General features: G+C 34.9%; 2 protein-coding genes across 9 annotated transcripts; both read right to left on the bottom strand.

Annotated features, from left to right (window-relative positions):
* Nucleotides 1–858: 858 nt before the first annotated feature.
* LOC147568199 (GATA transcription factor 8-like) lies at nucleotides 859–4,615 on the bottom strand. The gene is made up of 4 exons (XM_086654628.1): nucleotides 3,897–4,615; nucleotides 3,606–3,720; nucleotides 2,744–2,992; nucleotides 859–2,031 (listed from the first exon to the last, which is right to left on the bottom strand). Exons 3-4 carry the CDS (start codon nucleotides 2,984–2,986, stop codon nucleotides 1,225–1,227), a joined length of 1,050 nt encoding a protein of 349 aa, XP_086510754.1. The 5' UTR covers nucleotides 2,987–2,992; nucleotides 3,606–3,720; nucleotides 3,897–4,615; the 3' UTR covers nucleotides 859–1,224.
* A 7,932-nt stretch (nucleotides 4,616–12,547) lies between these two features.
* LOC147568198 (protein-tyrosine sulfotransferase-like) lies at nucleotides 12,548–17,851 on the bottom strand. Of its 8 annotated transcripts, none has more exons than XM_086654617.1 (13): nucleotides 17,532–17,851; nucleotides 17,295–17,370; nucleotides 16,565–16,742; nucleotides 16,388–16,459; nucleotides 15,998–16,286; nucleotides 15,680–15,823; nucleotides 15,051–15,155; nucleotides 14,815–14,962; nucleotides 14,343–14,388; nucleotides 14,189–14,252; nucleotides 13,948–14,067; nucleotides 13,498–13,635; nucleotides 12,548–13,220 (listed from the first exon to the last, which is right to left on the bottom strand). In XM_086654617.1, exons 2-13 carry the CDS (start codon nucleotides 17,344–17,346, stop codon nucleotides 13,053–13,055), a joined length of 1,524 nt encoding a protein of 507 aa, XP_086510743.1. In that variant the 5' UTR covers nucleotides 17,347–17,370; nucleotides 17,532–17,851; the 3' UTR covers nucleotides 12,548–13,052. The 8 variants fall into 8 exon arrangements, with proteins under 8 accessions (XP_086510743.1, XP_086510741.1, XP_086510740.1 ...); XM_086654615.1 differs by having other exon boundaries at nucleotides 17,295–17,353; XM_086654614.1 differs by having other exon boundaries at nucleotides 17,295–17,353; nucleotides 17,549–17,823.
* Between the last annotated feature and the right edge of the window lie 6,396 nt (nucleotides 17,852–24,247).

Genomic DNA, 24,247 nt, shown 5'->3' with positions numbered 1-24,247 from the left:
CAATTTTTTTGAATTTTTGTCGGCGTTCTAAAATATCAAGTTTTTCGGGTCGGTGGGTGAGAGATAGAGAGGGAGTAGCATTGAAGGCAGTCTTTTGGGTTTATGAGAAAATGATAAGTTCAAGGGTATATAATTTATTTTGAATGATGGTAGCATCGTAAAACTCTTGAGAGTTGAATTTATCCAAAATCTTTTAATAGTATTTTCTGTTTGAGTAGTTTTGAAGTATCAAACTTCAATCCTCTCAAACAAAAAAAAAAAACAAACTTTGATGAATGTTAGATTAGTGTAGTTGTTGGAACCTTATTGTGCACTTCACGTCTTTAGGGGTCCACTGCACATGGGCACATCTTTATCCTCTTGTTCGTATTAGTATTATTCTACATCGCGTGGTCGTTAGAACATGTAAAACATAAAGTTAATTTTCGAAACTGTAAATCGTATCAGAGTTAGTATCTCAAGAATCGGTTAAAGATGGAATAATGTCATCACTGTAGCGTGGGAGGACCAAGTGATTCTATGGCGTTTAGGACAGGTATTATTAGCATTATCCAGCGTCACGTGGCCGTCCGATTCGCTATCGTAGATACGAGGCACATCCTTGTGCACCAAGTCGCACTAAACTGTGCTTGCACATAACTCACCGTGCCAAACCAGTTTCATTTACGTCCGAGACAATCTCCGTATTCAAGTTGAGTTGGGCTCAAAGACAAGGGCAATAGCCAAAATCATGGGTTTGGAGATTTTGTTGTCTAAATGATCCACCCAACTATTAAGGGTTGTTTGTCTCTATTCCAATAAGGAATTGTTCTCACCCAAACAATTTGAAATGAAGAAAGAAAGTAAAACTAACAATTATACATGAAAATATTGCATTAATAAAACCCATTTCTCAGAGTTTCCTAACAAATCAAACACTGCAAAAAGAATTCCATAAAAAGAAATAACACAAATTTTCAATACCTACAAGACCCTAAAAGCATCATCATTCTCTCTCTCTAGAACCTGAATTTCTTTATCCTCTTTCTACCCTTCAACTTTCTCTCCCCATTTCTACTTTTCTTAATTTTCTCTCTCTACCAGCTAAAATATTGTTTGGTCATCTATTTGCTCCTATCCTCCTCTCCACTCCACCTCTTTGTACAAAATAAACTCCCAAGAAAAAGTAATGAAAAGAACAGACAGACTAAAACATTTTTAACTTGTGCACCTTTTCTTCCTCCATTATATGTAACCAAGTAAATGGTTGCTTGTTGGGATGAATTCTGGTGCTGGACTCATCTGATTCATGGTTTCAGATGCTTCAATCTTCTCATCAGATCTGATCCTCATTTCCAGTACCTTCTTGTGGGAGTTGGAATGCACTGAAGCTACGAATGTCGGGCTTGCGGCCGGACGATATTCAGGGAAGAGACGGCCCGATTTGTAACGCACCCCACAAGCATTGCAGAGGGTTTTCGGTCCCATTGGTCCTGCTCTCCATTGTGGGGTTTTCGTTATCTCACAATGCAGGCATTTTCTAACTGACACAGCAGGCTGCTGCTGAACTACTAGATCACCTTGGTCTGAGCTACTAGTTGGCAGAGGTGGTGATAGTTTCTTCTTCTTTCTCTTCTTCTTCTGTTCTGTTCCATTAGGTATGGGTATGTATGGTGGTTGAGATTCTGCAAAATTTTCTAGTTCTGATGATAAATCGGAGATGGAAACTGGCGGAGTGTAGGCATCGGTTATGGATGATGTGGGTGAGACCAGGCTGAGAGCAGGTCGGGGATTAAAAGTTGCGGGTCTTGGCCGCTTGCTCCGAGCCCGACCAGGAAAGACAGTGTCAGGGCTGAGAGGCATTGTCTTTCCTCCAGAGCAAGAGCTACTGCTTTCAAGGACTGAAACTGGGCTGGGTGTCCGGAAGCGGTTTGAAATATCCTTCTTGGTGCTGTTGCTGTTAGAAAAGTTTGGGTCAAGAGTGATGCTTCCAGCAGAGAAAGAATCCTCGACGAAGGTTGATAACCATTCCAACTGGGCAATGTCTTCATCCTGATCAAAAAACAAAGAAAAACAGATGAGAAGAGCACTAAGAGGATTTTTCCTCACAGACTAGGTGTAATGTAAATGAAGCGAAAAGTCAGCAGACGTTAAAAAAAATTCAGAACAGATATACTCAGTCATTCCTTCAATAGGGGCCAATAGAAGAATTGGTACTTCATGACAAACGATATAAGTTCTCCACATTATATCATAGATGACATGTTGGCGATTTCGCATTCGCCTTAAGTTATACGGTGGGACTACAAAGACCCCACAACATGGTCGAAACCGAAACAGTCCGCTCCATAATCCTTCTGACAATTTATGTCCACAACAGTAACATATACACATCAGCTACCATGTCGTGAAGACAGTGAATAGAAATAGGTATTATATATGGTATCATATAAAAGCTTACTCGTCTTTGGGGTGAAAATAATCAAACAATTGGTGGGAGCAACATCTACAGGAACAAGAGTCTAAACAATTATATGGCCAGTGGGGTTTACTAATACAAGTTAATTTCCCAATAATTACAAAGTGCCAACTAATAATAAATCGACAAATGTGTCGGCAGAATGACAACTTAACCAAGATATATAAAGTATCTTTCAATTACTGAAGAACTAGACAAAAGAATTAGTCGGTGCTACCCGAAAACTAAAATTAATAATGAAAAATGAAATAGTGTAAGTAGTTGGGTGAGATTGAAGAAACTCACAGGAACAGGGAGTTCAGTGGGAAGTTCTGAGCAACTGTTGTTGGAGAAATCAGAGCAAGGACCAATTAAACCTTCTGGTGGTGGCATAGTAGGCCAAAGGTCTTGAAAGCCATTGCAATCTCCTCCTCCAACAATTCCTTCGATACCACATTCGATATCTTCACCCGGAAAATCGAGTAAATCATCGAAGAAATCCCCACAGATATCCAAGTCCATTTCATTAATGAATCCAGACCCTATCATGTTTACCTGAACAAAAATCAAATTCAAAGAGTAAACCACAAAGTTCCCCCCCTCAATGCACTTCTCATTTACTAGAAGATAGTAAAATTCTCCATTTCAAAAGAACTTCACGACATAAATGAGTGTGGTTAATCTTAATACTTGGACGAATCTTAAATTCGAAAACAACCCTTTTCTTCTTATATCTTTATACAGAACAATCACCAATTCATGAATTTCTCACAAGACTCAAACCCCCCATTGAAATTTAAAACCCACAAATCAATTTGAACAATCATCTAACATGTTAGAATTTATGATAAACAACTTCAATTATTTTTCACCGACAGTTTAACTTTTTCAATAGGCACATGATATTGTCAGTAAATTATTATTATTATATATTAATGGCAACAACATCTTTGCTGTGAAATTTGATCTCACAGTCACATGTTATGAATGGACCCCATTAATTGACCCTCTTAAAATCATCCAACTACAAATAATAAAAGAAATCATAAACCCTTTTTCAACAAGATTTTTGAAAAAAAAATTGAAAGATGGAAATGATATTCATATCAAAATGTTTATAGCAATTTACAGGTAGGGGTAAAAATGAAAAGAAGATTGAGAAACAAACCTTGGGAATTTGAATTTCTTTCTTTTGAACTTGAATTTGGAACTTCAACTTTTGAAATTTTACAATTTCAGTAACTATTATGAGCTCTTATACAACCAGAATCGTGTAAGAATTCCTGCAAATAGTGAAAGAGAAGAAAGAAATGAGCGAAAGTGAAGTTGAAAATATGTCAAAGAGACTTCACGAGGAGCACATGAGAGTAGTTATATATATAGAGAGAGAGAGAGGGAGAGGAAGAAACCCTAGATAGTAGAGAGTAGAAAGGGTAAGAGATAAATGAAGGAAACAAACCTGCTTTAATTGTAAACCCTAATTTACTTAAAACTTCGAATGTTGAGCTGAGTAATAAGTACTTAAAACCAAAGTAGAAGAAAGAGAAAAGCTCTAAATGCACTCCGAAATCTTCAAATTTATTAAAACTTGTAATGAGAAGAAGAAGAAGAAGATTGATGATCTCCTCCCTTTAAAAGTCAAAACACAAGAAAAGAGATAGAGAGAGAAAATGAAGAAGGAGAAACTCGGCACAACTTTCTATTAAAATCTATCTATCTCTATCTGGTGGTGTACGAACTAGAGAGTTTTAGAGAGTTTTAGAGAGAGAGAGAGAGAGAGAGAGAGAGAGAGAGTTGGGAAGGGAAAATGGGGAGAGAAGGGAAGAGAGGAATGAGACCCTAAAAAGAGGGGGGAAAGAACGTGAAGAGGGAGAAGGTTAAGAGGTCTCTCTCTCTCTCTACTTCTGGTAGGTGAACCTCTGCCCTTTGCTAGGCTAGCTGTCTTCTCTGTCTAACTTTCTCTCTCTAAAACTTTATTTCTCTCTCTCTTGTCCATGACTGGAGAGCAAAGGAGTGATGTGGGCCCTGATTTCACATCCCTCCTCCATTTCTTCTCTCTCTCTCTTTTTCCGTTTCTAAATTCTCTGCTTCTTTGGCGGACTGATTGATTTCTATAATTTTATTACTCTAATTCTTTTGTCTTTTTAGATATTTGCAAATTTTGATTTGCAGAAATATACTCCTAAAAAAATACAGTGGGACAAATAACGACAGTTTACTTAAAAGTAGGTTTAAGTTGAACACAAATTTGAAGTGGGCAATTGAATTTTGGCCAAATACTTGAAAAGATGGGTGGACATTGAGCCGAATTTCAAAGTGAATAGTCATATTTCACCCAACCAATAGTAAAAGGGAATAAGATCATTTAAACGAAAGAGCCAAACTCGAGGAGAGTTTTGACTGTGGAATTTTGATTTAGTGTTTCAGGTAGACTATCATTTTTGCAGTAAATATTGACTTAAACTGTGCTCTTTTAACTACTATAGAACTTTTATATGTCACTTTCGCTCTTCCAAATTATAGTCATTTCAAAATCTAATTTGTGGTATTGATGAATTAGTGATACATTTAAATAAAATTCTAATATGATATATGTGAATTGGCCTTATTTAACTTTTCGTCCGTTGGGGGCAATCACCTAACACCATTAATGGAAAAATCATAATCTGGTGGTGCCCCCACACAAAATCAAAAGGTTTTAAAAGCAAATAAAATAAGGTTTTAGTAGAGAGAGAAAATGGGGTATTGATATGGTCAAATAATGTGGTTTTTATGTTTTTTTTTTTTTTTTTTTGATGAGATGTGGTTTTTATGTTAGCATTCTTCTTTTTCAGTCTTCTTTTAACTAACTTGAGGTGTACTCCTTCAATCAATTCCTTCAAATTTACTCTCTCTCTAACTAACTTCGGCTCTACTCTTGTTTAATCACTTCCTTCTAAAACACTCTCCCCATATATATCACTGCATTGCTTTCTTCTCTCTCTATTGAGTGTGATTTCTTTTTTGTTGAAACTATTATTGAGTGTGACTCTATTTCCAAATTGATTTGAAGGGCTTGTATGACATAATTTAACTATTATTTTTGTAAACGACATCCACTGTCTAAAACAATTTGATGATATACGAGAGTTCTTCAAATATAAATTTGAAACAGAGGGTCAAAACATTAGATGTTAGTATGTTACTTCTGTAAATAGTATCCACACCTAAAAGAATGTGAAGATGTGAAACAGAATTTCAGAACAACCGCAACCTTAATCGTGTCCTAACTATTTCTCGTTATGTTTCATAACTATATACTGAGAATGCATACACAAAATTTAGAGAGCATACAAAAATAGTAATTTCACATGAAATAAACAGTTAATTTATGAGTATTATTTATTAAGAATTTCATCTCTAAATTATTTACTGTAAATTCTATTACAAGCATAGTAATATTTAACAACCAACTTCTATTTATTATTATTATTATTAGTATTATTTATTAAGAATATATTTTACCAAATATATAAATAATAGTAGTTAGGAAACATCAAACACGTGACATGCACATGCAATTCACCATTATTATTAGACATTTCATAAATTAGGTTTTTAAGATTTCCAATCTTTTTTTTTCTCAACAAAAAAAAAAAAAAAAAAAAAAAAAAAAAAAAAAAAAAAAAAGATTTCCAATCTTTTTAAGTTTACCTACCAATAATTTGAGATTTCATCTTTTTTCATCAAATTAAATTCATTAAGTTCATTAGGATTTGTTTCGTTTCTTAAAAGACAAGAAAATTAGAGAGAACAGAGAGAGAAAAAAAAATGGTTAGTGGGTTATCAATTTCATGAAAACCAAAAGTATCTATCACATTTGACCATTTTATTAAGAAATAACCCTTTTAAGTTAGAGATCCTAAATCTCATGTCTTATTTATAAAAGCACTAGAATGTGTTGAAATGTCATGGTTCACTACAAGCTTGATCTTCCTTTTAAATATAAATATATAATAATACTTATTTTATGTCTGTTTTATACAACTTTTTTCTTAAGAAAATTAAATGGGAAAAGAGGGGTTCTTTAATTTATTTATTTTTAGAAAGAAGAAACATAGTCCTAGATTATATTTTTGATTAATAGAAAACCATTTGATACAAGAAACTTATGAATAGATATAATATATGATAATTAGAAAACACAACCATCAAAATAATGAAATAAACAAATAAACAAGGCATCTAGAACCAACAACATCCTTATTACAAGTATGCAAAATGGTGATACAATATAATGGAAACATAATTTGCAATCACACTTAGTTTAGTCCATTCAATTTGACTATTGACTTGAATCATAAACAATGATTAAGTGGGACTTTTAGAATTAATTTTAGATGTAGAATTTTAATTCATATCATCTCATAACTTGAATTATAAAAATACGAATAAGATTTATGTGAGACATATTTATCTCAACTTTACATTAAAAAAAAAAAAAAAAAAGCATGTCTTGCTTATACAGTATACAATTAACTTTGAGATTTTATTTTGTTTCATTATTTGTATATTGGTAATAAAGTATTAAAATTTGGATGAGGTCTGTTTGACAAAGACCAGTAACACATAAATGAATGTCCTTCTCTTAACGATCTTCTGTCCTTGTTTTTTCGTCTCTGTTATACATAAATTCAACATTATCTTTTCTTTTTAGAAGGACTGTAAGAGTCCTTCACTCCTATCACTACATGATATCGACCACATTATAAACATATAACAATGAAATACAACATGAGAATTGGAAGAGGAGATCCACATTAATTATTGGGGCTTGGACCCTTAAAGCCCCTCCTGATGGACCTTAAACCCAATTTACATTACCTCTCTTTAATTTATTGCCGTTATAATTAGGTGGGATATCCTAAAGATATTATACTAGAATTCAACGATGGGATATTCTGTTAGAACTCAAATCTATTCTCTAAGACTTGAGAAGAAATACAAATTACTAGACAAAAACTCATTTACATAATTATATTTTTTTTCGTTACAAATATAATACTAGCAATTGTTAGCCAGCTGGGTTGGTTTGGCTATTCATTTCTATTAAAAAGGAGTCAGCTGTCAGCGCGAGTCACCTTCTTCTAAGCTTCGAGTCACCATCTTCTAAGCTTCGTTGGACGACACGACATTCTCGTTCAAATATAGGCCGGCCGTACTTTTGATGGTTCCTAAGGATCCAATATGACCACTTAGGTCTACGTTGCCGCAATATTGTTCTACGAAAGCGGGTAGGCTGCTTTTCAGAAGTCATTTGACTAAAGATTTTATAGTAGAAATATGACATCCACACGTATAATCGTGTATGCGAAAAAAAAGCTATAGATGAAAACGTAAGAGCGAAGGTGAGAACATGGGAGCATGTATGGAGAGAAGTAGCTCCATAATATGTGGGGCCTAAAAGCACGTTACTAGTAGTGGGTAACATACTATATCTGTATTCTACTACTCCCTCTTAGTCATTCTACTACTTCTACTAGTAGTAGGTTACACGTAAAGACACTTGTTCATCCTCCATTGAGTGTTGTCTCTCTTTACACATTGTGTACATGTAATTTGGTCATATCTTGAACTTTTTTTTAAAGGTCATATCTTGAACTACACCATTGTTATCAGGATAAGACTTGGTTTTTGGAAATATATCCATGTCTGGGATAGATATCCCATCAATGATTTCAATAGAGAATATATAATACGATATGATTTTGTTTAGTATGACAGATGGCAACGTTTAAGAAATGTAGACAGATGAATAGACAATATTAGTCTAAAAATGAATATCAAGATCAATATGGTAAATTACTGCGGCTAGCTAGTAAAGAAATACACATTTTTGTAAAACACTAAAATATACATACGAATAGTTTAGTTCAAAAGTTCAATTTATGTCAACTAATGAGACCAAGATTGTTTTTATCAAATGACTTCTGACATGAATACAATAAATTTAAAATATTTAAAACCTGTTACTTTCAAAAGAACATATATGTCAGTACAATAACTTTGTTTTGCTTACTAATAAGTTTTCTAATATGTCTGATGATTTTTACCTTACAAGTGGGTGAACAAGACATTTGCTCAGACACATCCTAAAACTCAATTAAGATGACACACATGGAACCATTTCTCACCAATTATCAATACAAATAATGAAGGTGAGGAAATAAATCAAGCTCACTATGTCCCACCACGTGACATATGCACGTGACTAGTGTATCCGATTCTAATTCGAATATTAAGCAAAGATACATTTGACAAAAACAATGGACAAATTTGTGGGGGTGTATTTAGTTTTTCTTTTTTCTTTTGTGTTGAAAAGGGGGTGTATTTAGTTAGTAGGACCAAATCGTGTACTTTCCCAACAAGAACGTTAATTCGTCCATGTGATTGGGGAGGAAAAAAAGATTAAGCAACCGACACTTGATATTTATTTTACAAAACAAAACTACCCACTCTTATCACGCCACGCTGTCTCGGTCCCACATGTCAGCTGTTTGCCTTTTTGGTGTATACCGTTTAGTCCCACCTAAGCATAAAATAGGGCCCACTCTCTACTAGACCGTACAGTTTTTGTATCAGATCAATCCCATGAGTTGAGATTCCTAGAATGGAGTATCAAACAAGGATTTTGCCTTGCAATAACTTATAGCAACCGTTGATTTTTTATGGTACACCTTTTGGTCAAGATTTGATATATGATAGATCATATTATTTTGTCTCCTAACTGAATTTGTCAACCCATTGGGGGTGCCTTAAGTAAAGAGAATCCAGGTAAATTGTCCTCACTAAAACAGTTCACTACTTAGGACGGAGAAATTTAGTCAAAACTTCCTAGAAGATTTGATATTTGGTTAAAAGATTTATTAATTTTTTATTAGTTCTCGCTTTCCGTAATATTTTTGTAAATTATCTAATATAGAAAAAAAATAAAACTGATTTTATTGCAAACCGGCGCAAACCAGATTGCAAAGTCATTGCAAAGTAGTGCAAACTAAATTACAAAGTAGTGCAAAGCAGGACAAACCAGATTGCAAAGCTCTGCAAACCAGATTGCAAAGCTCTGCAAACCAGATTGCAAAGTTCTACAAACTCAATTGCAAAGTAGTGCAACTCAGTTTGCAAAGCTTTGACTTTGCAAGACAAACAAGATTGCAAAGTAGTGCAAACCAGTTTACAAAGCTTCGCGAACTCAACATAAACCCTAGCAAAATAAGTAACTAAGAAGTAAGATTATAGCTTGAAATAATAGGAGATTCTCCTTCCATTACTGTCTATGAGTCCAATTATGAAGAAAACAATGTACAACCTAGCAAAATCTTCCCATAACTGATTAATTTGTACTTTCTCTCTAATAGAATTCTTTCCCAAAAAACTAATTGAAAACCATAAAAATCAACTTCAAACACCAAATAAAGCGATTCAAAAAGAAGCTAAACCTAAACTAAATTGATGATTTGATAGACAAAAATCAATAAAAATCCTAGATACAAAAATCGGCTAGCTCCCACATTCAATCATTTTTTCTCTGAACTTCAAAAGTTTGAACAATTCTAAATCTTAGGGTTTCTTGAAAAATGCCTAGATACAAAGATTATTTAAGGCATAAAAAATGAAGGTGCTTTTAAAATTGTCCCTAAAACCTATTTCTAAATTTTCATGGCGCTAAGAAGAGAAGAAAAAGATAATTTGTTTTTTTTCAACAAACAGTAAGAAATCGGGTCTGAATGTGGAATCTGAATAGATATTTGTGAAATCTGAATAGATATTTGTGGAACCTGAAGTAAGAATTGAGTGCATCCCGTGGAATGTGTAATCTGAATACATTTATGTAGAATTAAAACTTTGTTTGATTTTTTTTTAATAATATTATCGACATACAATTGAAAAAAAAAAACAGAAGTAATAAAATGATTAATGACCATACAAAATCATAGTCGAATAAAATAAAATATTGGGTATGACAGTGACTATAAATACGATTGATAAGTCATGTACAATTGTAATAGAAAGTCCGGATAGGGACAATAACTCGTCTGTACATGTAGATTTTTCAAAAAGGAAATAAGTAGGTCTCCCGTGACCAACCCGCTAGAGAGCCCAACCCATAACTCTGTCACGAGAGGGGAGCAGTGGCACCGACAGTCAACCGACAAGGTTTACACTATATAGCCGGTAACAAGATCCGACACAAGTCATAGCTATGTACTTGGAACAGCCACGTGTCTGTTAATAAACTCCCATGTGAATATCTAGACTGGGGGAGTCGGTGGCGGTGGGTATTTAAGTAGTTTATAATCAGTCCCACACTACTAATCACACCGAATTGTCAGTCTATTTTGACTAACGATTTGAATGAAACTTATATTTTCTTTCTCATCTAGTATGTAAGGTGAAAAAGATTAATTTCTTCCGTAATCATGCTGTGGAGCCATGTGAGTTGTGGACTTATAAGCATGAGATAGTGACCTACACGTTCGATCGAAAATAAAAAATTTAATCGAGTAATCTCTTATGTGTTCTAGTTGTCTGCAGTGGTTGAAAATAAAAAATTTAATCGAGTAATCTCTTATGTGTTCTAGTTGTCTGCAGTGGTTGTAGAGCCACACAAACTTGTTTTGAAATGAACCATGCTGGATTAGCGTATGAATTGACCGCGTCGTGTTGGAAAAACATTTCACACTAATTTCTCTATGACACAAGCGATTATAAGATGAATATATGAAAAGAACTACAAACTGATGGTATGTCTGACAGTCGGTTGACCCGAGATGGTTCAGAAATATGTGGTGTCCGACAGACTCCGACTGATTACCAACAAGAATATGTGGCGTGAAATAGTTCAGATATAGAAAACAAGACATACTAGTATGTTTCAAAAGAACAAAAGTTGGTTGATCCAGTGAGGCCAAATTCGGCTAGACCAAACCAAGCCAAATGGTTTACGAGATGATTTGAACAATATTCGATTCGGCTTGACCAAAAACCGATCAATTCACATGGACTTGACTATATTTATAATACTATAAATTAATAACTAATACTCAATAGGGATTGCAAATTAAGAATTTTGCAGAGATTCAAATCTATAATAGTTTAAAACTTGACTTTATATTTCAACTTATTTAGTTAATAGAGTTCAACTAAATCAAGCCACAGAATTCAGTCGAGCCAAATCAAACTGGACCAAACAGAATCGATGATCGGTGCAGCTTCGACGTGACTCTAAATGATCGACAACCGACTATTGCACACCTCTAAAAAGAACTATCCATCTAGTTGTATTTTGCACTTTGATTGTTTCCATAGTCCAAAAATAAGTTATGTCTAGAAATGAGGAGAAATCCCGCCCTCCACCTAGGTTTTGGCCTCTTTTCTCACTTTTGTTCGTGTGAAAATCAAATGCAAAGGTATAGGACCTACATGAAGGAAATGGTATCAAATACATAAACCATTTGGATGAATAGTTTTCTCATATCATGTCAAAGAATGAAAGAAACCTTGATATACTCTCTGTGATGGGCATAACTTTTTTTTTTTTGGGTTTGGTACAGTTTGTAAACAGATGTATTTTTGTGGCTGCCTTAACATGTACCCATAGCTGTTTTTTATGAAAGTACATTTTGGAGTAATTTTTGTATAATAAAATCAACCACTTGATCATGTTATTTCATTTTCCATTCATCAATCATGCATGAAAGAGACACTCCTAGAGGTAGAGAGTGGAGAGAGAAGGGTGAAAATGAAATAATATAATAGAAGCTTGTAGATCATAATTGAAGTGAGATATCGATTAAACCGAACTCAAACTAATGTGGTATTTGTTCTTTTAATAATCTAAGATCCGAGTCAAATATGTGAAATTCTAGTTGTTTTGCGTACTTTTGTCAATCTAATCTAATTGAAAACACATCTTTGCACTCAATGCACATGTTTAAATTCAAAAAACGAGTTCGTATTACAGAAGCAAACTTGTTTTAAAGTCTGATTTGACTCAGAGGAGTAAATTAGACATAAATAAAAACTCATATTCAGATTCAGACCTTCAATAAGGGAAACAACACATAAGTAAGAAAAGAACCAACCATAGATGAGTCAGATGTTCTTATATCTTACTCGAACAAGTCAGATTTTAGACCTAAAAAAAAAACACCCCCAAGCGTACAGTATGAGCTGGTAAGGAAAAGGAATTGAATTAACTGCCCCACACAATAGCTTACAATCTAATTGGCAAGTAATGAGTAACATCCTTCAACAAAAAAAAAAAAAAGTAATGAGTAACATCAAATGAAAACGTTATTTGAACAACCGTAAACCCAAAAAACCCAAAAATATCCTGATTACCGTTGCCGTCGTGGCAAGTGAATCTACACCATCGATCAATAACTTAAGCAAATCCCAAGGCAAACATTTCCATCCTCAAAACTCACCACCTTGCTTGAAAATGAAGGTAAACGAGCCTCTTAGTAACAGTACTTCTCAATCACCTCAACCCAAATGAGATAAAAGAAGTGATCTTTTCCACCATTTTTATCAGTTCGGGTGATTTCTAGCGTTGGGTTGTCATAATGATAGATCAATGTGGAGAACAGAACCACTTCCGTAGTTTCATCTTCAACCTTGTTCTTGAATTCAGAAGCAAAAGTATGAATACAAGGAGAAGCAGAATCGTGATCGTTAATAGACTATCTTTCAAACGCGGAAGAAACTCGTAAAAGTTCTCGGTTCGCTTCTCCTGCAGTTCCTGTAATATTTACAGAATCCAAGTAATCATATAAACAAGAATAGGAACATATAAAGAACCCACTAAACTTTATAAGATAAAATAGACAAAGAAGAGAAATTAACAAAGAAAAACATGTTTTCGTGTATGTTGGAAAGGAAAGCAAAGTGGAAATCGAAATCCTCGATTTCATTTTGTTAGCATAATGTGAAGTTGTGTTCATTTTTCTTAAGCATTACTTTACCATGCGACATATTTCGAAGAAGAGAAAATAGAGTTAGGAGTCATTGGAACTAACCACTTTAACCGACGATTTCTGAATGAGTCGATTTTTCTGCTGTTTGAAGATGCCTTGGGCATGCTTATAGAGCTCAACATCCAGGCTATTCAATGATATTATTTTCTGGAGGACATCATCGGGTACCTGTAGGCGTCCCTGTCCGTACCAAATTTCAACGAATCAATAATCGAGAAATAAACTCCCGCTTCTCTCTAAGTACATGATAAACTCCTTGTATTTCTCTCTAAAGAATAGGTGATATGCACTCGCTTCTCTAAAGATAAGAGTAAAACTTGTGATTTTATGATTCATGTAGTCTAATATACCATAGAACATGACAATCAAAGACCCGTTTGACTAACACAGACGACAAAGTAGCACATGATTATACTGAATTCACAAAGAAGATAAGAAGAATTACAAGGACTAGTTTCACCAGAAACGCTTAAAATGCTATATGAATCTAACCTTTTTCGTGAAGTTTGCCGGGGAGATTCTTTGTAAAGAAGAGACACGTCGACGTTCTTGGGTTTTTCGTAAGTTAGGTATGCATGATTCATATGCTTCCATCAGTTCTTCCACAGTAAGCTGACACATAGTTCCACATACCAAAAAATGTAACAAAACCAAGAGAAGAACATAAAAAAGTTCCCCTTAATGACTCTAAACATTTCAAACCTAAAATATGTATGAGATTTAAAAATCTTACTCTTTCATTTGAGGTTCCATCATTTTTTGGGGAAGAAATTTGACTAGCTTGTTGATTTTTGGTGCTATTCTATCACAGTCAAAATATCAGAATTTTATAACCATGTTGAGTTTAATAGTGCTCTTCAAATTGTTTATTGTAAATTTCTGCTTACCCGAATTTTCTTACTTTTGCAGAATCAGGAAATGGGGAGCTCAGTTCTGTAACACAACAATGTTACGAGTCTGAGAAAACTACATAGATACAGCCAGAATCAAGAAACAAAGACATATTCATTGAATAGAAGATTAAGATATTACAAGTATATACAACTAAAGTCGGAAAGTTGGAGTTCTTTCCTCAGGCTATAAATTTCGTACCTTATGTAACTATTCTAGTTTAATCTTAGGTCATGTTTGTTTTCTAGTGGATCTAAGTCTGAACCGGACATCATTTCATGTTTAATTGCTTAGATAATACAAGTTTTTGGTATGCAGTTTACAAACACAACCTTAGTTGAAAAAAAACTTCGACTTCTTGATAACCCTGTCTCTAGAGAAATCACAACAAAGAACCTACTGGTTCTGTACCCTACTTGACTTTTTTTTAGAAGAGAAAGCAGTTTAAGAGTTCCCTCTAGCCTTTACCTGTTTTGTTATCAGAAGTTTGCTCAAAGCTAGAGCTCAACATTTGCAACTGGGAAATCACTTGTACCCCTACTACATTTGCAAACATTGTTGCAGATTCTTTGTGTTCCTCGGTAAGCCCAACATATAACATATTTTCCAATCGCCTCTGCAATATGTATATATAGGGCTATTGTAAGTATCACAACGGTATATAAGTGCATATCGGGTTGTTTTGAATTGCTCATTGTTGTTACCTTTGCGACATTAAGAACATATTCACCAAGATTATGGTAATTCCTTACACAACGGCGGACTTCATGTGCTTCCTTTAAATAGGAGTTGTTTGTTAGTCCTGCAATCTGACAGGGCCAATATTGTCAACTAATGCCAACTTATAACCATATTAATGATAGAACTCTTATTTATCTAAGTTGTTCTTCTTTGCCCACTTTTGATGTCAAAGGTTTCAAGAACTATACATTGTTATTAATTAATAAGATGTCTCTTTGGAAACTCTTCTTCTCAAACAAGTCATCAAAATATGAAATTGCAGGCAATTATCTACACAGTCGATATCACAATATAGCGTCGTTATTTTCCCGATAAATTGTCTATCATTGCTGATACACCAAAAAACAGGTATATCACTAGTATATGACACTTCGTCGATAACCCCTGTATCACCCCTTGGCTGATATCCTTATCCGATATCGACTAGTTAGGTCATAAAGTTATACTTGTAGCTATCTTTAACAAAGATATAATCTGGTATTTGATTTATAATCTGAAATCAGTTAGATCTAGACACGGTGGTGCAGAAAGTTCAAGAACTCAGGATTACCAAATATATTATATATCATACTATAATCCAGGCAAAAGATACCTGAAAAGTAGCTCCATTATGGATGATATCGTGAGCGACATCGTCATTAATAAAATCATGTAAAGGCATAAGAACCTCTTCCATGTTGTAAGGATCATTTCTTTCTCTAATCCCCGTAAAATCCCCATGTTTTCTAGCATCTCTCTGTACAATCGTTCAAAAAAGAAATATGATTGTCAAACATATCCATTAGGATAAAACAGTATGAGTTGATACCCTTTTCAATCTCTAAAACTAAATTTTCTATAATAGAAGGGGAAAATCTCCTAATTACAAGGAAAGTAGGAAAGATAACAAGTACGGATAGACAAAATTTACCCGAGCAAAAAGGTCATCCCTCATCCAAGGGACCAAATGCTTCCACGGCCAGATATCTAATGTACTAACTCCTTTGGTTTTTGCACGAATTCTTCTATCCATTTCCATCAAAGACGTTAAATTTGGATGGACTAGAAACCTTGCTGCAACCTCCACTGAGAACTCGTAAGTGCTAAAGACTCGATCAACTGGGTTTCTTAGTATTGTAACTACAGAAGTTCTTTCCCTCGGAAGCTTTGACATAATGCTGTAGTCGTCATGAGTAACCATCAACCTGCAATCTGGTTTGCTAAAAGCAAGCCCTAATAATCACTTTTCACAATCATATAATCCAAATATCTTTTAACATTTTCAATAAGCAATTTGAAGAACAATGATAGTATAAGAAACCTTGGATCAAAGCGGAGTTTGTCATACGAACGAGGGCATTCAAGATATGTAGTGTACAGTTTCCTCAAAAAGCTGCTAGGAGAAACCCTCAATAAGAAATGGAAGAACAAAAAAAAAAAAAAGAAAAAGGGAAAGAGAAGTTGATCCTAGAATATGGATAGATTCGAAGGCACTTGCCAATAGAAATATGTACGGCCTCCTGTCCTAGGGATATGGAGAAAGAAAAGCAAATCCTGCAAAGTATGTTTATCCACTTTAACTTCTTCATTAAGTGAAGATTCTGCCCAACTTTGGACAATACTTCTACAATGTAAAAAGTCAGCCTCAGTAGACATCGCATGTATCGATTGACAAACTGCAAAATATTTGAAAGTTCATGTGAGAATAGTCCCACATGGAAAAACGGTACTCAAGTAAAAAAAGAATATAATATCTAGCTCCTCTCTTGTCTCCACTCATTGCTAGTTCCCATGTAATATAAGAGCGATGTCCACATGTGATCGGCCAAACGGCCCCATGTGCTCCACGTCACCCAAAAAAGTGCATGTGTTAGGCTCAAGAGAAGTCCACACTTGAGTGGGCGTGTTAGAATAATCCCCTCTGCACTCATTGCCAATTGGTATCGAGCCGGACAATCACAAATTTCACAGTTCACATCTTATTGACCAAAAATACGATCTGGTTTTGAATAAAAACATGGTTTGAACCTTAAACTATGGAATTCAATCGCAACCCAGCATTCAAATAAGTACTAATCGCTCCTAGATTCAACAAAAATACTGGGATATCAACACTTCAGAGAAATCTGTCCTATTAAATCAGCAACTGATCAAATAATATTTCACAAGAAAACCCACATGAATATAGAACAGAAGATAAGAAGTTAATGAATCTAATAGACACATACCCAATGATAGAACTAAAACTAATATAGAGACAAACTTTGCAGCAGGAGCCATCCACCACCTTCACAATTCAAAATACTTAATTAAATGAGAAGTTACATATTTTCAAATATCAAACATAATAAACTGGGAAGTTACTGAAATCAACAAACCCAGAAGGATAAAATGAACACCAAAACCCTAATAACAAGAAAAGAAACTTTTAATTTTCAAATCAGATCGAAAAGAAGGGTACCCACAAAAAGTTTATTCATACTTAAATGTTTCAGATCATGGGGATTTCGTGCTCATACAGAATCGCGGCGATGAACTCAATCTCTCAGATTTTCCACTAATCTGCTTGAGTGATCTCAGACGTTGACTTTCTTCACCGTTAGTGAAAGTCAACTTCACTGCCCACTTGACTGTTGACTCTTGCCCATGGTTCTTCAACTTCTCACAAGGATCTTTGTTTTTTCTTTCCCACCAGGATCTAATTTGAGTGAAATTTTAGACATGGATTTTTCCTTCATCTCCTATTTGGCCCAATTTAGGAGCCGACTTCAGGTCCAATAGTGATATGGTTGGCTACAATTGTCAGCCAATTTATCTCTCTCTACATGCTGATCAATTGAAGTCGGTCACATCATCTTTCACACTGTCATTGACTCCAAAATTCAGGTCAAATAACATTTTTGCTATCTGACAGAGATACCACCGGTGAGAAAAATCATATTTTAAATAGTTCGTACTGATCTAGCAGGTTCGTACTGATCTAGAAAATTTGTGCCAGCAAGTGCTAGCTCAGATGGTAGTAGGGTGGGAAAAGGTCGGGTTCAGACACCCATGTATACATAATTCCGGGTTTAAGCATTCTGGCAAATATATTTCTACGAGCAATGAAAATCTTGGGCGAGTTCGGGTTGAGGAAAAATGAAAAAATCTTGCATAAAGGCTGTCATAAGTAGTGAAACGTGGCAGGATTTGGATTTTGGTCGAACATGGTAAGGGGTAACAGACAACCATTTTTTTTTTTTGATGAGAGAAATCAGACACAACCATCTTAAACTATATACTTCAAACACTTTTGACAAATTTTGAATAACTTGATTAATCCACTTGAATATATCTTGTTACATCAGAAATTATTAATCAGAGAAAATTGTGAGTAATTTGTAAGTGTTGGTAAAGATTCATAGATGATTGAAGGGTTCTCCTATGTACTAAGAACAATTACTTGAGTTTTATGATTGAGGAAGAGATGAACAAGATTAGTGGCTAATAAGAGTAATAATTTCCATTTTATGATTGAAGAGATGAACAAGATGAAGAATTGGTCATGAAAACACGACCACGAAAATTTAATTGGTCGGGTAGGTAATGCACGTTTCGGACTTCGAACTAGTATTAGTCCACCAGCCTTGGGCGTTTCTGGTCAGGTAGAGAGCTCTCGGGATCGATCCCACCCCTAGTTGGTGGTGCATCTATTTCGAATCCAGAAAGGTCACCTGGTTCGATTTACATCAGCATGTTAACCATGATTTATTGAGTCGGGGTCATCGAAGGTACATACCAGCATATTCCATCCTTTGATGTATCAAAAGCCAATGAATGTAATCATGTTCTCGTTAAAAGAATAATAAAAATATCAAAGTAAACATTAATAGATTTGCAATAGTTGGATGATAAGAGATCGAAAATATAGTATTAAAATGAAATGTCCAATCTATATTTATATATTACGCAAATTAGTTTTATATATAATGATAGAGAAATATATTTCATAGTTATTAAAGATTAGGAGTACCTATAATTTGAAGTATCAGGGTCATTGTTGAAGTCTAGTTAGATATTCTATAGTTATTTATGGATGTGTTCTTTTTTATATTAGGAGTTTCTATATTTTTAGGTATTGAGTCCTAGTTGAAGTCTATTTAAGAGTCCTAGTTGGAGTCTGAATTGTCTGGTTGTAGCCTATATATATGGATGTGTTCATAGTAGTTAAGATATATCAATCTTGAAGTTATTAATAAAGTTTTATATTCGTATTACATCTATCTTTGGCTGACCTAGAGAAGGACTTGAAGGTTCTTATCAATTGGTATCCAGAACAGACGCTCCTATCATTCGCTTTGGCACTACGTTCTTTGTTAGAGAACCTCGTTTATGGTACGAACTCGAAAAGAAAAAAAAAACAAGAATGGAGAAGCAATTAGGTGAGTTGCGGTACGTGCCAGAAGAACAAATATAACACACTTTCTCCTGCAGGAGTTTTACAATCGTCGCCCATTCCTCCAACTATTTGGACTAACATATTTATGGATTTCATAGAAGGGTTACTGAAGTCAAGTGAAAAATCGGTAATTTTGGTAGTGGTAGATAATCTCACTAAGTACAACTATATTATGGCGTTAAAGCACTTGTACACTACATCTACAGTTGCTCAAAAATTTCTAGAAACGACGGTCAAGTTGCATGGGTTTCCCCAATCTATAGTCTCCGACAAAGACACAGTATTCACTAGCAAGTTGTGGAAAGAATTGTTTCATGTAGAGGACACTACACTTAGGATAAGTTTGGCATACCATGAAGGAGATGTCCTTCGACTAGAGATGCAATGCGAACAATTTTTCGGATAGGACAATTGATGAAGAAGATCATCAAGTCCGGATGATTTAGGGATCGTAGTGTTTAGCTAGAAGAAACCAACTACGATCGTCGAATCACGAAAGCGATTCGCAGCTAACTTCGTCCGGATCCTACATCGGGTTACACCAAAGAGTGTCAACTTGATCGGAAGATATGACTAGAGGTATGAGACATATATAGATGGGTTAGGTAAAGATAGTACAAAAAGGCCCAAATAAAGGGATTTCGGGTCGGGGCACCTAAGAGAGATTTTAGGCTCGTTAGAGGGGTCCGACCATGCTTGCCCGACCACCCTAATAGGCCGGCCAGATCTGTCCCTTTTAGGGCATGTCTTGGCCGGCCAATAGAGAGGGAATTGGAAAATAGAAATAGGTTTCTATTGTTGCCTATTACTTAATTTTATTCAAAAGAGTCTTTTAGAAAATCTAATTAGGGTTTTACTCTAAGTTAGGATTCTATATAATGCCTCTTAAGAGTTGAATAAAGTGTGGGAAATTCTCAAGAAGCTTTCCTGCTCTACGACATCAAGTAGAGAAAGAAATAGAGATAATTCTCAACTATCTATCTAGTCAAAGAAGAAGTGTTCTTCAATCTAACCACCATTGGAGTTCTAGCTAACAACAAGGTGGGAGATCAAATTGATTGCTCGGTGTCTCGAGTAGAGGAGCTAAAATTGGAGCTCTTGGTCTTCTAAAGCGATTAGGAAAGGTTCGAGGGAAAACTATCGATAAGGTAATCTCTAAACTAGTTAACTTAGTTACATTATTAGCTTATGCATGAGATCCTGAGGTACTAGTATTAGACATATTAGATGTCTGAGATTCCGCTAACAATACTAGGAGACGCCATAACCCAACATATCACCCTCAAACCAATTGTCAGTCATAGGTGGTGAATCGTTGTTTAGAAACGTATTTGCGATGCTTTGTAGGAGATAGGGGTGTACTCGAGGCGAGCCGAGCCGAGTAGTAAGATTTTCAAGCTCGGTTCGTGTATTTGACTGTCGAGCTCGAACTCGAGCTCGTTCAAGTAATTGTCCACTTGTTCAAGCTCGGTTCGTATAAGTTTGATGCCAGCTCGAGCTCGCATTCTTTTAAGCTCGTTTATCAAAATACTTCAAATTAAAACTTCCTAAATTATCAAAATACTTCAATGATCATTTATCACGTACAATAACAATGAATAATGATTCATATTCCAATAATTTTTAATGGTTAATATTTCATGTACAAATTTCAATACTAATACGTAATTATGTACTACAATATTATAAGAGTATGTTGAACGAGCTGTTCACGAGTAGCTCGTGATACACTAAAGAATGATCAAGCTCGGCTAGTTTACATAAACGAGCATGACTTTGGGGTCGTGTTAAGCCCGTGCTCGTTAATATATGAGTCGAGCACGACCAATAGTCGAGCCGAGCTCGAGCAGCTCGTTAATAAGAGCTCAGTTCGTGTACACTCCTAGTAGGAGATAAACCAAAAAGTTGGGTTTTATGGCTACCTTATGCAGAATATTGGTACAATACCTCGTACCATATATCGACAAAAATAACCCCCTTTCAGGCAGTAAATGGGATGTCACCCCTGTATTAGCATCATATATTTCAGGTGAGGCACAAACTGCAATGAAACACTTACACGAAGGGGTCAAATTCTTTCTAACCTCAAGAGTCATCTTCATACTGCTCAAATTAAGATGAAACAATATGCTGACAAGGGGCGGAGGGATGTAGTACTTCAAATAAGAGAGTATGTGTATTTAAAGTTATAACCGTATCGGCAAAGTTCTACGGAGAAGGGTGTCTCAAAAGTTATCTCCAAAGTACTATGGTCTATATAAAATATTGAAAAAAATCAGTCCAGCGTATGGTTTGGAATTGCTCAAAGGAACTAAAATTCATCATATTTTTCATGATTCTATAAGAATGCACTTCTCCCCACTAGAGTTGAAGGTGAATTACCAAGTGTCGAAGATGAGGAAGACCCAATGTTAATGATCGAGACCATCCTTGAGGGCAAAGGTGTCGTCAAGGGAGGAGGAATGATGAAGAAAGATATTTCATAGTTATTTAAAATGAGGAGTTTCTATATTTCATTGTTGAAGTCTAATTAGATATTCTATAGTTATTAAATGTTAGAAGTTTCTATATTTTGGAGGTTCTATTTAATATTGGAGTTTCTATATTTCTAGGTAATGAGTCCTAGTTGAAGTCTAATTAGGGTTCCTAGTTGGGGTCTAAATTGTCTGGTTGTAGCCTATATATATACGACTGAGTTCGTAATTAAGATATATCAATCTCGAAGTTATTAATAAAGTTTTCTATTTGTATTACATCTATCTTTGGCTGACCTAGACAAGGACTTGAAAGTTCTTATCATATAACAAATATAATTTTTATTTTATGTTCTAAAATCCTAAATGAAACATGTCCATCTTAACGTCGATCTCAACTAGATTTTCGGATCTTCATAGTCGTCATATCCTTCATAATCGTCATCGATTTCTCTTAATTGATTTCTAAATTTGTGATTCTTTCTCTAAACTTTTGTTTCAATTCGAACGAAATAATCAAATTGGTTGTTTGATCATACGATTCTCTTTTTAGATTTTTAGTTCGAACGAATCATCTAGGTTATTATCGATTTTCCGAACTTTTGGGATAATATTTAGTTTGTTATAAAAGTTAGGTTCATAACCATAGGTTGTTTGATCGTATGAAGCTTATTTTGATCTCCCATTTCAATTAATTTGCTTGATTCAATGTAGTAACGATTTCTCCCCACCAAAGTTTGACTTAATTGTTTTTAAGTAATATTTCGTTCGTAGTATACAATTTCATAACATAGTATGAAACTGCATAACTTATAAATGTAGTTTGGAACTTTTTCACTTGTGAAGTTTATAACATAACACAATAGTTTTTAACAAGAACTTACAGAGAAGATAACAAGAAACTTCCAATGAAGAATGTGTGAAGCCGAATTAATGATAACATGACATAATAAGGAAGTTGCAGTGAAAATCTGACTTTTGTATTTGTATTGCTTTAGTTTATATCGCTGAATGAGCTTTCATACTGTCATACAAATTTGTCATGGGAAGGAATCCCAGATGGGATCAAGGTTACCAGATTTGCTGGTTATAGTGGCGTACCGCGATCTGGTTCGCGCGTACCCTTTTAGGGTGCGTTCGCGTACCAGATCGCTGGTATGAGCGAACCCTAATCATGGAGTCAAGATGAAGTTTGAAGAAAATACAAAAAAACTAGTTTTCACAGAAAAAAAAAATAGAAAAACCTGGTTTTCTTATGATAGGTTCATCTTCTAGAGTCCCATGGTGTTCTCTTCACAAACCTAACAGTGTTTTATTTTGTTTGGGATTTTTTGGTCGGCAACAAAATAATAAAGAGAGAAAGTCAAGGAAGGAAGAAGATGAACAGTAGATAATCCAAAAGGGTTTTAGGTTATAAAAGTAGAGGTTCCTTCCTTTTACAACCGTGGATTACCTTTTAGGGTTTATGTCCAACCGTTAGATCATGAGAAAGACCATCTGATTTATTACCAATATAGTACAACTGTACAACTCATAAGGATCCTTTGTCAGTATTACATTTAAAGTAAGGCCATAAAGATCAATGAATAGTTACTATGTTTTGATCAATTTACCTTTCTGGGGACAAGTGCAACCTAAGGAAGTTCTATAAAATACCTTATAAGAAAACAGTAACCTGTTCTTTTATTCGGAACTTCCCACTTAATCAATTTTTTTAATTCAATACATAACTTAATAATTATGTATGTATGTATATATATATATATATATATATATATATATGTATTTATATTATTGAGCGTACCGACTACCTGACATACCGTACCGAAATAGCATACCCTAGCGAATTGCGTACCGGAAAAACGTACCGAAAAAATATACCCCGACGTACCGAATACTCTCAACCCAACGTACCACGTACCCATACCACGTACCGAAACGTACCACGTTCCAGGTAACCTTGGATGGGATAACCTCCCATATGGAAATTCCACTCAGATCTGGAAGCTGAATCTTATGGTCTATATAAGGACCATATTAGAACAAAAAATTATGGAATTTTCTTGAAGTAAAATCTATCCCTGACAAATCAAGTGGAAAAAGAAAATTAGAGAAAAAACTCCCAAGCTATTTATCTAGTCTAAACAAGAATTGTTCTTCGTCTTAACCTTTTAATAAGGTCCTAGCTGACTCTAAAGGCGGGAGATGAAGTCGGTTGCTCCGGTGTCTCAAGTAGAACGGCAATTTGGAGTTCTGATTTTCGGGAATA

The sequence above is a fragment of the Eschscholzia californica genome, unplaced genomic scaffold (genome assembly GCF_041429995.1).
Source record: "Eschscholzia californica isolate CP2 unplaced genomic scaffold, dmEscCali1.0.p SCAF_1, whole genome shotgun sequence".
In the NCBI taxonomy this organism is placed as follows: domain Eukaryota; kingdom Viridiplantae; phylum Streptophyta; class Magnoliopsida; order Ranunculales; family Papaveraceae; genus Eschscholzia; species Eschscholzia californica.
Note: the sequence above shows the minus strand (reverse complement) of the source record. Positions and strands in the feature narration are given on the sequence as shown.

What these genes read in the sequence shown, in the direction of transcription:
- LOC147568199 (XM_086654628.1), bottom strand. Translation starts at nt 2,986, where the DNA reads ATGATAGGGTCTGGATTCATTAATGAAATGGACTTGGATATCTGTGGG. An exon ending in CCACTGAACTCCCTGTTCCT is followed by an intron (nt 2,032 to 2,743) that starts GTGAGTTTCTTC and finishes TTTTTTGATCAG; the next exon opens with GATGAAGACATTGCCCAGTT.
- LOC147568198 (XM_086654617.1), bottom strand. Translation starts at nt 17,346, where the DNA reads ATGGCTCCTGCTGCAAAGTTTGTCTCTATATTAGTTTTAGTTCTATCA. An exon ending in GGCCGTACATATTTCTATTG is followed by an intron (nt 16,460 to 16,564) that starts GCAAGTGCCTTC and finishes TTCTCCTAGCAG; the next exon opens with CTTTTTGAGGAAACTGTACA. An exon ending in CGGCAAACTTCACGAAAAAG is followed by an intron (nt 13,636 to 13,947) that starts GTTAGATTCATA and finishes TGGTACGGACAG; the next exon opens with GGACGCCTACAGGTACCCGA.